This window comes from Perognathus longimembris, chromosome 15, assembly GCF_023159225.1.
Source record: "Perognathus longimembris pacificus isolate PPM17 chromosome 15, ASM2315922v1, whole genome shotgun sequence".
Classification (NCBI taxonomy): domain Eukaryota; kingdom Metazoa; phylum Chordata; class Mammalia; order Rodentia; family Heteromyidae; genus Perognathus; species Perognathus longimembris.
Genome location: NC_063175.1, coordinates 57,782,396 through 57,794,812, shown reverse-complemented (window position 1 = coordinate 57,794,812; position 12,417 = coordinate 57,782,396). Strand labels below are relative to the sequence as shown.

The 12,417-nt window shown below is 45.6% G+C and overlaps 1 protein-coding gene across 3 annotated transcripts in view; it reads right to left on the bottom strand.

Annotated features, from left to right (window-relative positions):
* Znf236 (zinc finger protein 236) overlaps positions 1 to 12,417 on the bottom strand; it is a 70,102-nt gene that overhangs the window by 44,126 nt on the left and 13,559 nt on the right. For all 3 annotated transcript variants that reach the window (XR_007213358.1, XM_048363130.1, XM_048363131.1), the window contains exons 5-9: positions 12,260 to 12,384; positions 10,447 to 10,619; positions 7,918 to 8,061; positions 5,419 to 5,619; positions 4,015 to 4,243 (exon numbers count right to left, since the gene is read on the bottom strand). Coding sequence is in view for 2 of the 3 variants with exons in the window: in XM_048363130.1 (XP_048219087.1) it covers positions 4,015 to 4,243; positions 5,419 to 5,619; positions 7,918 to 8,061; positions 10,447 to 10,619; positions 12,260 to 12,384 (872 nt within the window). In the remaining variant the exon portion in view is untranslated. The remainder of the gene's footprint in view (positions 1 to 4,014; positions 4,244 to 5,418; positions 5,620 to 7,917; positions 8,062 to 10,446; positions 10,620 to 12,259; positions 12,385 to 12,417) is intronic.

The following is a 12,417-nucleotide window of genomic DNA, read 5'->3' as shown; positions in this document are numbered from 1 at the left end:
CTCCAGTGCCGGAGCCAGGATAGGTCATGAACGCTCTCAGTGCTGTGAAAGAAAGCTTTCTTCTCGCTGTTTCAGAGGTTTCAGTCCATTCTGGTGTCTAGGGTGTGGTAGAACAGCTCACGTCACAGTAGTTAGGAAGGAGAAGCGGACAGAGATGAAGAACGCCTGTGCTGATGGGGCATTCTCCATGTCTTTGATTCCACCTGGGTCCCCTTGGACCACACTTGTGGTGGGCTAGAAACGGCGCAGATACCCAGGAGAGTGCTGCACCAACCCCCTAGGCCCTTTCCAGTCCAGGCAAGCTGAAAGCACACACTAACGATCAGAAACGGGAAGTTCTTTCTGAGCAAAATCCAAATGCTGATTCAGATGATGAACCCCAGGCCTGCTGGAAGACCACAGGATTCTCCGGATGCCTTGGAGGTGTGAAGAGAAGTTCCAACCCACACAGCAGAGTGGGTTTCTGCTTTCAGGTACAGTCATGCCAAGTTGAATAGCAATATTCTGAGCTAACAAGTAGCCGGACAGTTGTTGGCAGCTGTATGAATCCTCAGCTCAGATGTTGACGCCCCAAATGCAAATCTTTTTTTAAAGAAGTCCATATCTTCTGCTTCATGTTACACAATTCCTCAGGGATAACCCAAGGTTTTAGTTTTGTTTTACTCTCAGTAATGGATCTGTTGATCCAGAGTAGGCAGCAGGATGTGGTGTGTATACTGGATAGAGGAAGCTCACAGGATCCCGTGATGAACGGTAACATCAGGAGACTGCACCGCAAGCTTGGCAATGGTACCCACTTTGGCAAACTGCCAGCAGTAAGTACACCAATTCTGAAGTGACATGCCAGTGAAGAAAGTAGTGGGATTATGTCTCAACACAGCTTTGTCCCTCATAGCCAGTGAGTTTGTATGTGGACTGCTAGGAGACCTGTCAGCACAAGTTCCACAGAAGACAGGTGGGATTATATTCTGACACTGGAAATAAGGGAATAGACACACCTGGCAATGTGAAGCCAATGCAGCCTTGGCATCAAGTGCTGCAGTGGGCTAGCCTGTCGGGCACTGGCAAATACAGACTTTCTGGCCAGACACTGCAGGCTGAGAAGCACCAAGAGATGGGCACTGATCATCAGCTAGACACAATCAGCTAAGAGCAGGGTATGCTAAGCAGCCCTTGGGTCCCAGAACCAAAGTGCTAACGACCAGTGCTCAGAGATGATGGCACTGCCCCTGGCAGTGAATGTGCTGTGATGATCAGCAAAAGCAGACACAGCAGCAAAGACAGTGACTGTCATGAAAAGACTGACCTGTGATGAGGAGTCCATTTGAAAATGAGCTGAGGATGAAGGCATACTTGAGGACTACAAAAAGCAGCGCGTGTCTTGCGGGACCGGCTTACTAGAACTTCAGCAGTACTCCTGTGCTCTCCACAGCAGCCCTGGAGGAGGCGACACTACTGACGCTGCTCAGGGGAGGGTGCGGTGGTCAGTGCTTGGCAGGTCATGCGGGAGGCCTGGGGCTCTGCGGGCATCAGAAGTCAGCTCCTACCGCAGTTAACAGACATGGGGTGACTTCTTCAAGATGCTCTCCACAGCTCACCCTGACACACTCCACAGGCAGTAATGGCTTTCTTAAATCACAGACTGCTTCCCCTTCTCTAGCATTGTCAGCTACCAGCAAACACATGAATCCTTTCCTCCAAGGTATGCTGAACAGAACACAGACTTACTAAGAGCTTTCTCTGCCTGCACGTTGTCACCAGCCCTTGTCGAATGGCAGTGGCAGCTGGGCCGCTGACTATATCAGATGAAGAAAGCACTCACGAAGAATCTGTCAACCCCAGGCTTGGAGGAGTTTCAGATTCCGTTGCTCACATAGGGGCAGGAAGGCTCCGGGCTTTCTGAATCAGGCTGGTGGATATTCCTGGTGGCCCGGTGCTGCCCTCAGCAGCAGGTTTTACAGTGCAGCCCTTGCCAGAGGTCTCTGCATGATGTGCTTCAGACATTCTCGTTGGCCCTCGTTATCCCTATGAGAGGGGAGTCACTCCTTCATCACAGGACTACGTGTCCTCCCTCCTGCTCAGACACATGCCTGAAGATTCTGCAGGGAGAAACCTCAGGAACCCAATCGTCTCATCAGCCAGACCAGGCCAGGCCAGGCTGGAGACATGGTCGCCATGACAGCGGAAAGCAGTGCTGACAGTCAACGATATTGGAGAAGCCGATGCTGTGAAGCAGTTCCTTCAAATTGTCACAGGTGGTCGAGCAAAGCCACAGCACATCAGGAACAGCAAATGTATAAGGAGTGATGATTTCTGTCAGCCACAGAGAGGCTGAATTTCCAGTCCAATTACACAGAATCACACCTTCAAGGTACAGATGGACAAGGAGACCTGTGCGCGAGGACTTACGCAGTGTGTTTCTGGCACGTTTGAGGCAAATCTACGTCTTGAGCACACAGACAGGACTGATGCACCTGGCTTTACAGGAACACTGAGAACCCATCTTGCACAGGGCCCAGCGGATACCCAGTATGACTTTTATGAAGGGCCTCAGCAGACTTATGCCGAAGGTTCATAAAGTACTTAGACCTCTTTGCTCAGAGAACCATGCCCTAATGACTGGACCTCCCTAGTCACTTCAGGATCAGGAAGGGAGAGGGGAGAGGGAAAGGGAAAGAAGCACAACAACAGAAGTGATAGAAGTAATAAACACCACAGTCCACATGTAATAGATTTGCTTTGTATTAAAAATCAGTTAATGCTATTTTCCACACTAGAGATTAAAAACAATTATGATCGTAGCATAGAGGACAAAAGACATTTGATAATACTAAACAAAGTTAAAAAGGACAGACCAAAACCAAATCTTACCAAACTAGCAATAGAAGAGAACTTGTGAAATCTTACTCAAGTCTCACTAAAACTATCCCATTAGGGCTTCATCAAACAAAAAGCTTCTGTGCAATGAAGATAATCACCACACTCAAAAGAGCCTGCAAATGAGAGCTCTCTGCCAGCTCTACATCAAACAAGGGTCTAATAACTAGAATACACAAGGAGCTGAAAACACTAAGCCCCCAACAACTCAAGAACTTAATTAATAAATGAGTAAAAAGGAGTTGAAGAGCTGCTTCCCAGAAGAGATACAGGTAGCCAATAATCACAGGAAGACATGCTCAACATTCTTGACCACAATGCAAGGCACAATGATACTAGGATTCCATCTCATTTCAGTCTCCGTACTGCACAAGAGCGACACGGAGGCTGAGGGGGGTCAGACAGGAGCAGAATGCCTTTCGGGACAGAAAGGGCCCACCTGCCTGGAAGAGCCGTACATGGTATATGCACAACAATTCCTGTGGGAGAATGCACGCATCCCACAGGCCAGTGTGGACAAGTGGGAAGTGAGCACGTTCCCCACGGCTTCAGGCCTTGAGATGCCAGTGTTCACGGAGATGGAGGGAGGATGAGAGACACACGTTCAGTGAGAAAAGCCTCAGAAAGCATAGGATTGGGAAATGTGGCAGAAATCCACTTCCACTTTCTGTAAAGTGAGCTCCTACCCAAAGCGGGGAGGCAAGCCTGGAGCCCGGGTTGGGACACAGAGGTGGGGGTGGGCATGGCACGGCTCAGGGTGGATGATCCATCAGACAGAGTGGCCCGGGCACTGTCAGGTGGCCGTGCCCAGGGGAGGAGCAAGGAGAGCCCACCAGGAGGCTGCTGGGCCGGGTGGTGCAACCACAAAGGCAATAAGCAGCGAGTCAAGACTGAAGAGGTAATGGGTCTAAAGCGGCAGAAAGTGCACAGACCTTCCAAGCGCAAGCTCAGGGACCAGCCGAAGCCAGGGAAGAAGTAAAGAGTGCATCCAAGAAGCACTGTGACCCTCATCCGACTCCAGCTCCAGCCCCTAACAGCCACACTCAGAACGTGCAGCCCACACGTGGCCTTCCCCAAGAGCAGGGACGCGGGACACACACTGTCCCGAACACCTGAGGGCAAGGCACACTGAGTTACCGGGTAGAAACGGAGACTTCTTCTTCATGACTTTCTTCTCTTTCTTTTCTGCCTTCTCGGGGCTCTCCCGCCCCTTTTCCTGCGCAGCACCCGTGGGGTCCACCGGCTCTGCGGAGTCACCCGAGGCAGGTGGACTGGGAGGCTGCGCTGCGGGCGCCGGGGTGTGGCTGCAGTCGCTGGGAGGTGCTGCAACTGGAAGTGAAGACAGCCCACTGTTTTCTAAGGCTTGCTGAGACAGAACAAAACTAAAAGGTTAGAAGAGGCAGAGGCCCAGGCCGGCCTGCCAAAACAAAATCTATCACAAGATGCCACCAAGCTTCACCCACAGAACAGACTCTACAGTTCCCAGCAACTGCTTATCGGGGAGGCAGGTGTGCAAGTTTGGAGGCTGTGACTTCCCTTTCGATACCTGACATCCCTTCCCCCCCCCACCGAAATGAATGTGATAAACAGTTACAGTTCTAAAGGGAAGGGATTGAAATTCATCAACTTTCAAAAACTTTCCTCTGCCAACCTGAGCTGCCTCTGAACATCAGGGTTTCCATCTGAGGACATAAGTACCCTGGGTTTACCTTTAGGACTCAGGCTAAGGTGCGACATGCTCACCCCCTGGCCAACTTCTCGGGAGGTAGGAGAGGTTGGTAAACAGAGACCAAGAGGAGGAGGAAGGGCCTTGTGTGGAGGTGAAGCCCTGTGGCTACAGTCCTGGCCAGGGGTGGCGAATCAGGAAAGCACTCTCCACACTACCTGCTCTTCGCCTACCAGCAGCAAAGCCAGCACAGCACCCCCACCTGGTACATCTATGACTCGTACCAACACTCAAGGAGGATGAAATGCTTCTGGCAAGTCACTCAACAGACAGATACCAGCTCCAAAGAGTCTTTTCAAGAAAAGATGCAGAATAAAAACACAAAGCTACCTGTGCACCGATAGCTCCCATCTGTAATCCTAGCTCTCAGGAGGCTGAGACTTGAGGGTTGTGGTTTGAAGCCAGTTGGGGCTGTAAAGTCCATGAGACTCTTATCTCCAATAAACCACTCAAAAAAGTTGGAAGTGGCTCTGCGGCTCAAGTAGTAGTGCACTTGCCTTGAGCAAAAGAAGCTCGGAGGCAGTGCCCAGGCCCAGAGTTCAAGCCCCAGGACTGGCGGCAAAAAAAAAAAAAAAAAAGGAAGCTTTATCTTTTTTAGATGTATGGACTAGGAAATAAAATATTTAGAGTTCTGCACTGTCTGTAAGAAACTACAAAGGCCATTTTGTTTCACTATAGTCTTTTTTCAATGTTGGCACATTTTAAATTAGGATGCCTGTCTGACTAGCCTTGCATAGCTATCTTTCAGGAATAAGCCTTGCTTCTGACGGAGCCCACGCGTGAAAGTCTCACACCAACAGGTAAACGTGCTTCACCTGGAGGATGTCCTGGTTGATGCCCACTGTGATGCTCAGCTGCTGACCAGCCTGCGGGATCTGCTGGGCGTCCACAGTCCCCGGCTCCGACAGCTCGAGGAGCTGCTGGATGACATCAGTCACTGCCTGGGAGTTCTGCTGGCCGGAGGTGGAGACCTGGGCTTCCGTCGGCTGCAGAGGCAGAGTCTGAAAAAGCGTGGCCTGGAACACAGAGACGTTTTCATTAAAAATGCCATTTTTAATTTACGCAGAAAAAGAAATGACTAACACTCCCCTTCATAGCATTAAGATTTACAACGATCCGTATCCTAGCATAAAGTGTAAATGCACTGCCTCAACAATTTTTGTGTGAGGTCCAACAACAGCCCTTAAAGGAACACACCCAATAAATTGTTCCCTAACTTTTTAATAACTTCAGGGTGGAGAGACTGAGTGTAGAGGTCTTCACCTCCCTGGTACACCACTATAGTGAAGCAAAGGCATTACCAAAGCACAAAGGATATCCTCTCTAGAACAGTGAAGAGCTCACCTCAGCACTCAGAGATGAGGACCTGCCTCTATCGACGCGAAAAATAAACCATGGGATGTGAGGGGTGGCAACCTTTTGTAGCACTCGGCTTCCCAGGCCAAAGCCGTCTGTGTTGTCCCAAGCCAAAGGGCAGGCTCGCTGGCCACTCGCTGGCCCAGTGGGCCCTGACCACACAGACAGCACACAGACAGGCCCAGGGCTTTCTCCTGAGGGCAGGAGGGGCGGAGAGGAAGAGGACGCAATGGCACAGAGAGCAGAGCACACCTCACAAGAAACGCTCACTGGATTTCAGAGCCAAGTGCCTCGACTCCGGAAAAAACGATGGGGAACGGGGTGCAGCCACCATACTGAGTACCGAGGTCCTGGGTTCCATCCTCACTCCCACCCCTACACACACCCCACAAACCCTGTCACTACCAACAAAGCCCATCACATCACAAAGAAGAACTTCTGTAAATTAAAAATGCTAGAAAATGCAAAGGGCACAGAGGTAGGCTCCACTCTTGCCGTCACGGGGCTTAGGGAACCTCTGACACGCTCGCGTACAGTACACCTTGTGCACAGAGCTGGCTGAATTCCAGGATTCCAAAACACCACACTGCATCTTCTAGGAGTTTCTTTATTGAGAAGATGAACTTTAAAAATGATCTGAATTATTATTACAAGCTATTCACTACCATCTACTTTTTGACTTGCATATTGCCAAAGGAAATAATGAAAACTATAGTAATAGTTTATCATAAAATAGTAACAAAACTGTAGCAGTTAGTGGATTTAAATACTGATTTATATTTTTCAAGTCTAACTCCAAAACAGAAATGTTTAGATTTCATTATTATGCTCTATTATTCTTCAGCTTTCTGTTTTACAACATTCCCCTGAATAAACTGAAGTATTCTAACAAACTGCAAAACTATGAGAAAGAACAATCACTAAAAATGAAAATTAAGTATTACCCAGGTCTATCTTCCATCTTGACAGAAATATAATAACAGTAAGTTTTTATGAGTATTTATGAAAACTTCAATGACTTGTACTTAAAAGTCTACTCCTTCAGATAGGCACTAGTAGCTCACACCTGTCATCCTAGCTACTCAGAAGGCTGAAATCAGAGGATCTTGGTTCAAAGTCAGCCTGGACATGAAAGTCCATGACTCTTATCTCTAACTACAAAAGGGAAAGAAAAAGAAAAAAAAAAAGCCAGAAATGGCACTGTGGCCCATGAGATACAGTGATAGTTTTTAGCAAAAAAGCTCACAGGCAAGACGCAGGCCCTGAGTTCAAGACCTAGCTGGTACACACACACACACACACACACACACACACACCCAAAGTCTACTACTTCTACAATCCTATACTCTGCTTAATCCTCTCGTTTAGTATCAACTGAGAGGATAGTGTACAAGTTCCTGATTAAGCTAAGCTAGTAAATCTTAGGGGAAACAAGAACAAAAGTATAGATGCATCTGGGGTGCCTGTATTTCTTAGTGTGCCTATGTGTGTGAATATGCATGCATGTTTATGCCTAGAAACATATAATTTCTAAATGCATGTATTGGAGAAAATAATTTAGTATCCTAAAGATCAAAAGCCTTAGAAAAAATTACCACTGTCACCTAAGAAAGGAGAAAGCTTATCTATGAAGACTGATTTTTAATTATAATGTAAAGAATTATAATAATCAGTAATATTGTGGGAACTATAAGACCATTTTTATAAATTACTGACCATATTTTACTTTATTTTTATAATTTCAGATGAGAGTACAAAAATCATGATCTTCTATTATCATAAAGTTTACAAAGATTGACTTTCTTTTGCTAGTTTAAAAAAATAGAAGCACCTTACAAAACAATTTCATGGTACACTTTTTTTTTTAGTATTCAATATTGAATTTTGAAGATCATACATAAAATCAGACTTCAGGAGGAAAAAAAAGATCCTTTTATTAACCAATATAGTAAACTCACCGTTATTACATGTGCAGTCTCCGTAGAGCCTGTGGAATTTGAGGCCCCACCCATGTGCATCTTGCTGATGTGCGTGTTCAAGCTACCCAAACTTTTAAACACACAACTACATTCTGTACAGTTATAGGTAGGACCATTCTTGACCTTAAAGAATAAAAAAGAAAAACATAATTTTTATTCTTAATAATTTGAAAAATACTTAAATTCTAGAAAATCCTAATTTACCATTCCATTCAAAGTGAGAGAAATAATCTAATCTTTCAACCATTAGTTTTTTTTTAAATTTATTTATTGTCAAAGTGATGTACAGAGAGAGGGGTTACAGTTTCATACATAAAACAGTGAGTACATTTCTTATCCAACTTGTTACCTCCTCCCTCATTTTTCTCCCTTGTTCCCCCCCATGAGTTGTACAGTTGGTTTACAGCATACAGTTTCATAAGTATTGCTGCTGCATTGGTTCATCTTTTATCCTTCGCCTCTCCATTTTGATGCTCCCCTTCCCTAGTTCCAATAAACGTGTATCTTTAATCAATAATGCTACTATGAGATCAACTGAAATGAGAAGTAGCTAAGGAATGAAGAAGCATACTTTTTAGTTAAAAATCTCAGCTTTTTAAGTGGCTAAATACAATATTCAACAATTAAGGCAAGGCACTCTCTCAGTAACCGATTTGGAGCATATACACGGGTTAGGAAGGTGATACAGTCTGTGATTTTTCAACACCAGTTTTAGCATCCCTCATCAGTGACTAATATGTAAAACTACAACAAAGGCAGGAAGAGATCACAGAGAACAATAAAGTGACTAAGTCTTGAACCCAGGCTTAGTTATCGCGAGTGTCAAAGACGCTGGTTAGAAACTCATGGAGCTCTCTGAACTTGACCAAAACTTCCATTCTATTTCCAGCAACTCAATAATCTGGCTATGCCTACAATACAAGTGCTAGAGGGACTTCTGAGCGAGTCAGGCCTGGCACGGGTCCCAGGTGGTCCTCGGCAGTCTAGGGCCAGAGACCGGCCCTAGACAGGTGCTCCCGGGGCCACACCGAGGCCCCAGGAACCTGAGAGCCAGCGAAGCGCACAGCGGTTGGAACACAGAAGCAAGACTTCCAAAGCATGGACTCGTGCTGCCCACATGTGCTGTCCCCAGACTCAAATGCAGGGAGTCGGCACCGCACCAGTGACAACATGCCCTGTCTTCTGTCTCTGGGTCTTAGATAATAAAGGTTTTATTACGTTTTTCAATAACTTGTTGTGAATGAAATTCTGAATCTCTTTATAAGACTTGGTGACGTACAGGTTTTTTTCATTTTAGAAACCCATTTCTTCATTTTACATTTTATCCTGCTATTCTAAAATCAAAACTCAGTTCTACCTTAGTTTGTAGGGTTTGTGTTTGTTTTGTTTTTTTATACAGTCCAGGAAGGCCTCAAACTAATGATTTTCCTATCTCAACCTCCCTACTTCTGGGATTACACAGGAGACATTCCAGCCTAGAACCTTACAGATCACTTAAGTAATACTTACAGTTTTACTTCAATTCTTAAAAGAAAAATTAAAATACACATTATACACATTTGCTTTTAAAAATGATAGTTTTCATTGTTCAAAATCATTTCATAGAGCCAGGCACCAGTGGCTCACGCCCATAATCGTGACCACTCTGGAGGCTGAGATCTGAGGATCACAGTTTGAAGCCAGCCAGGGAAGAAAAGTCCCTGTGAGACTCTTACCCCCAATTAACCACTCAAAAACTGGAAGTGGAGCTGTGGCTTAAGTGGTAGACCACTAGCCTTGAACACAACAAGGCTTAGGGACAGTGCCCAGGCCCTGAGTTCAAGCCCCGCAACTGATAAAAATTAAAAAGTTATTTCATAGAATAAACTGATCCATGACAAAGTATTTGTGTTAAATACTTCTTTATATTGTACAATCAGACCATAATTAAGACACGAGATCATAGTAACTGGCAATAACAAGTTAACCCGCCTAATAAAAGTAGTTCCAGAGGACGCACAAGTCTGACTTGCAGACACGAGAAGAGCATGAGACCCTGTGAGCTGAAGGAACAGCCAGGATGAAAAGGCCGCCCAAGTTCAGCCTGGGAGATCACCGAGGGTCCCAGCCCACATGCTGCCTTGGCAGTGCCAGCAGTACAAACAAAGTTTGTTTTTCTCGGGGTTTTTTTCCTTTTCTTTCTACATCTTACATTTGACAATATCTGTATTTCAAGTTTGCTAAAAGAAATACATTATTCACAGGAATAGATCACAACAGCATTATGAGTATTTTCAAATACATATTCAAAGCAAGAAAACAACATCGTATTTTGTATTTGTTCCACATATAATAATCCAAATTTAAGTGTATACACACACACACACACACACACACACACACACACACACAGAGTTTTCCCCCTAAAACAGATCACTATGCACAGACTGCATCTTTAAAAATTGGAGCATAGTTTCTCAGGTTTTCCACCAACCAGAAGCGCTTCCCAGAACCCAGAGCTGAGCTTACCTCGGAATGGACTCTCTGCACATGGGACTGAAGGTTCCCCTTCTGAGAGAAGGCAGCAGGACAAAAAGCACAGGCATGGGGCTTCTCGCCTGTATGCTTGACCATGTGGGTTTGCAGCGCCCCCTTCTGGTTAAATGCTTTTCCACACTCGCTGCATTTGAACGGCCTCTCACCTACAAAGAGAAAACAGATCTTCGTGTGTGCATCATAAGATAAAGAAGCAACCACGTAAGTTACCAGACTCAAGACCCAAACCTTATCCTTCAGCCAAAACATCTGGGAATTCCACACTCAGCTACACAATGATCTCCTCTCAATCTCAGCATTAGCCCGCCTCCAACCAAAACCCTGGCCATCTCCCAGACAAGCACCAGAGCCGCTTCCAGAGCCACTGCCATCCTGCCCGAATCGAACTGTTCTCGTCCACTCCACAGACCGGCAAAGCCACTCTTCTGTCATCTTTTATTTTGTGTGTCTGTGAGCTGGCACTGGGCTTTGAACTCGGGATCTATGTGCATCTCTGAGCTTTTTGCTCAAGGCTGTGGCACTCTACCACACCTGAGCCACAGCTCCACTTCTAGTTTTTTGCTGGCTAATTGGAAGTCTCATGGACTTCCTGCTGAGGCTGGATCTGAACTGTGATGCTCATTTCTCAGCCTCCTGAGCAGCTGGGGTTACAGGCTTCAGCCACCAGTGCCCGAAGCGCTCAGATTTTATAGACAGAGCTTTCCTTTTCCTTCACTCTAAGGAAGAAGGATGAGCTAATGCTTTGAAAATGACAAAGAAGATGGGAGTTACCTGAGTGGTCTGACAGTCCTGTACACAGAGGCACTTTTTTAAGAGTGCTGTAAGAGAAAGCAGCAAAGCATATTCTGAAGCGGCTGACCCGCCACAGCTGCTACCCAGGCAGCTACAAGATTTCACTGCTCTGTCAGGGTGCAGGAAACCAGTCATGAGACTATAAGAAAACAATGAGGCTGGGTGCTGGTGGCTCACACCCGTCATCCTAGCTACTCAGGGGGCTCAGCTCTGAGAATTGCAGTTCAAAGCCAGCATGGACAGGAAAGTCCATGACACTCTAATCTCCAATTAACCACCAGAAAACCAGAAGTGGTGCTGTGGCTCAAGTGGTAGAGTACTCGTCTTGTGCTGAAGAGCTCAGGGACAGCACCCAGGCCCAGAGTTCAAGCCCCATGACTGACAAAGAAAGAAAAGAAAATGACAATGCAGGGGTCACTTTAACTTCAAATATGTAAATAGTTGCAATGTTCTCCCTTGTCCTTCCCCAGAGCTGACCTTGGATGCCTAATACAATATAGTAAAACTGACTGTGTTTTACAATATGGCAGGAGTACTCAACTGTGAATACTGTACTTGTTTTCAAATATTCAAACAAACTGAATGGAATGAGCAAGACAGGCACAGAGAAATGAATTATTACTTGGATGCTTTACAGAATAGTTCCTGAAGGCAGGATTATTTTAATTGCATCTGAAGACCCCGTGTTGTCTTTTAAACTAGCCTAGGTATCACCCGTCCATTACTAATGCCAACTCCCAACAACAGAATTGTTTATCAGGCACTTTTCCATTTATAATTTAGGACAACTACGTGATGGATGTTATATCCTGGTTTTTAAGTGAGGAAATACGAGATAGCTCAGTAAGATCAGAAAATTCAGTATTAGTTTCATCAATACTACACAGCAAAGTTTAAAAAGGCCAGGATTAGATTCAAGTTGAGCTAAAACTTAGGCCTATTTCCTTTCCTTCTTACCGCACAATAAACCATCCCAAAGCCATGTTCTTCATACCTGTATGTATCCTTATATGTCGAGTTAACTGGCTAGGCTTTTGAAATGTCTTCCCACAGTGTGGACAGGAATAGGTGAAGCCACTTCTGTCAATGTTCCGATTGTAAGACCTTGTACCCGATACCCTAGGTATAATAGAGAAATAGGGTTGTCTGTAA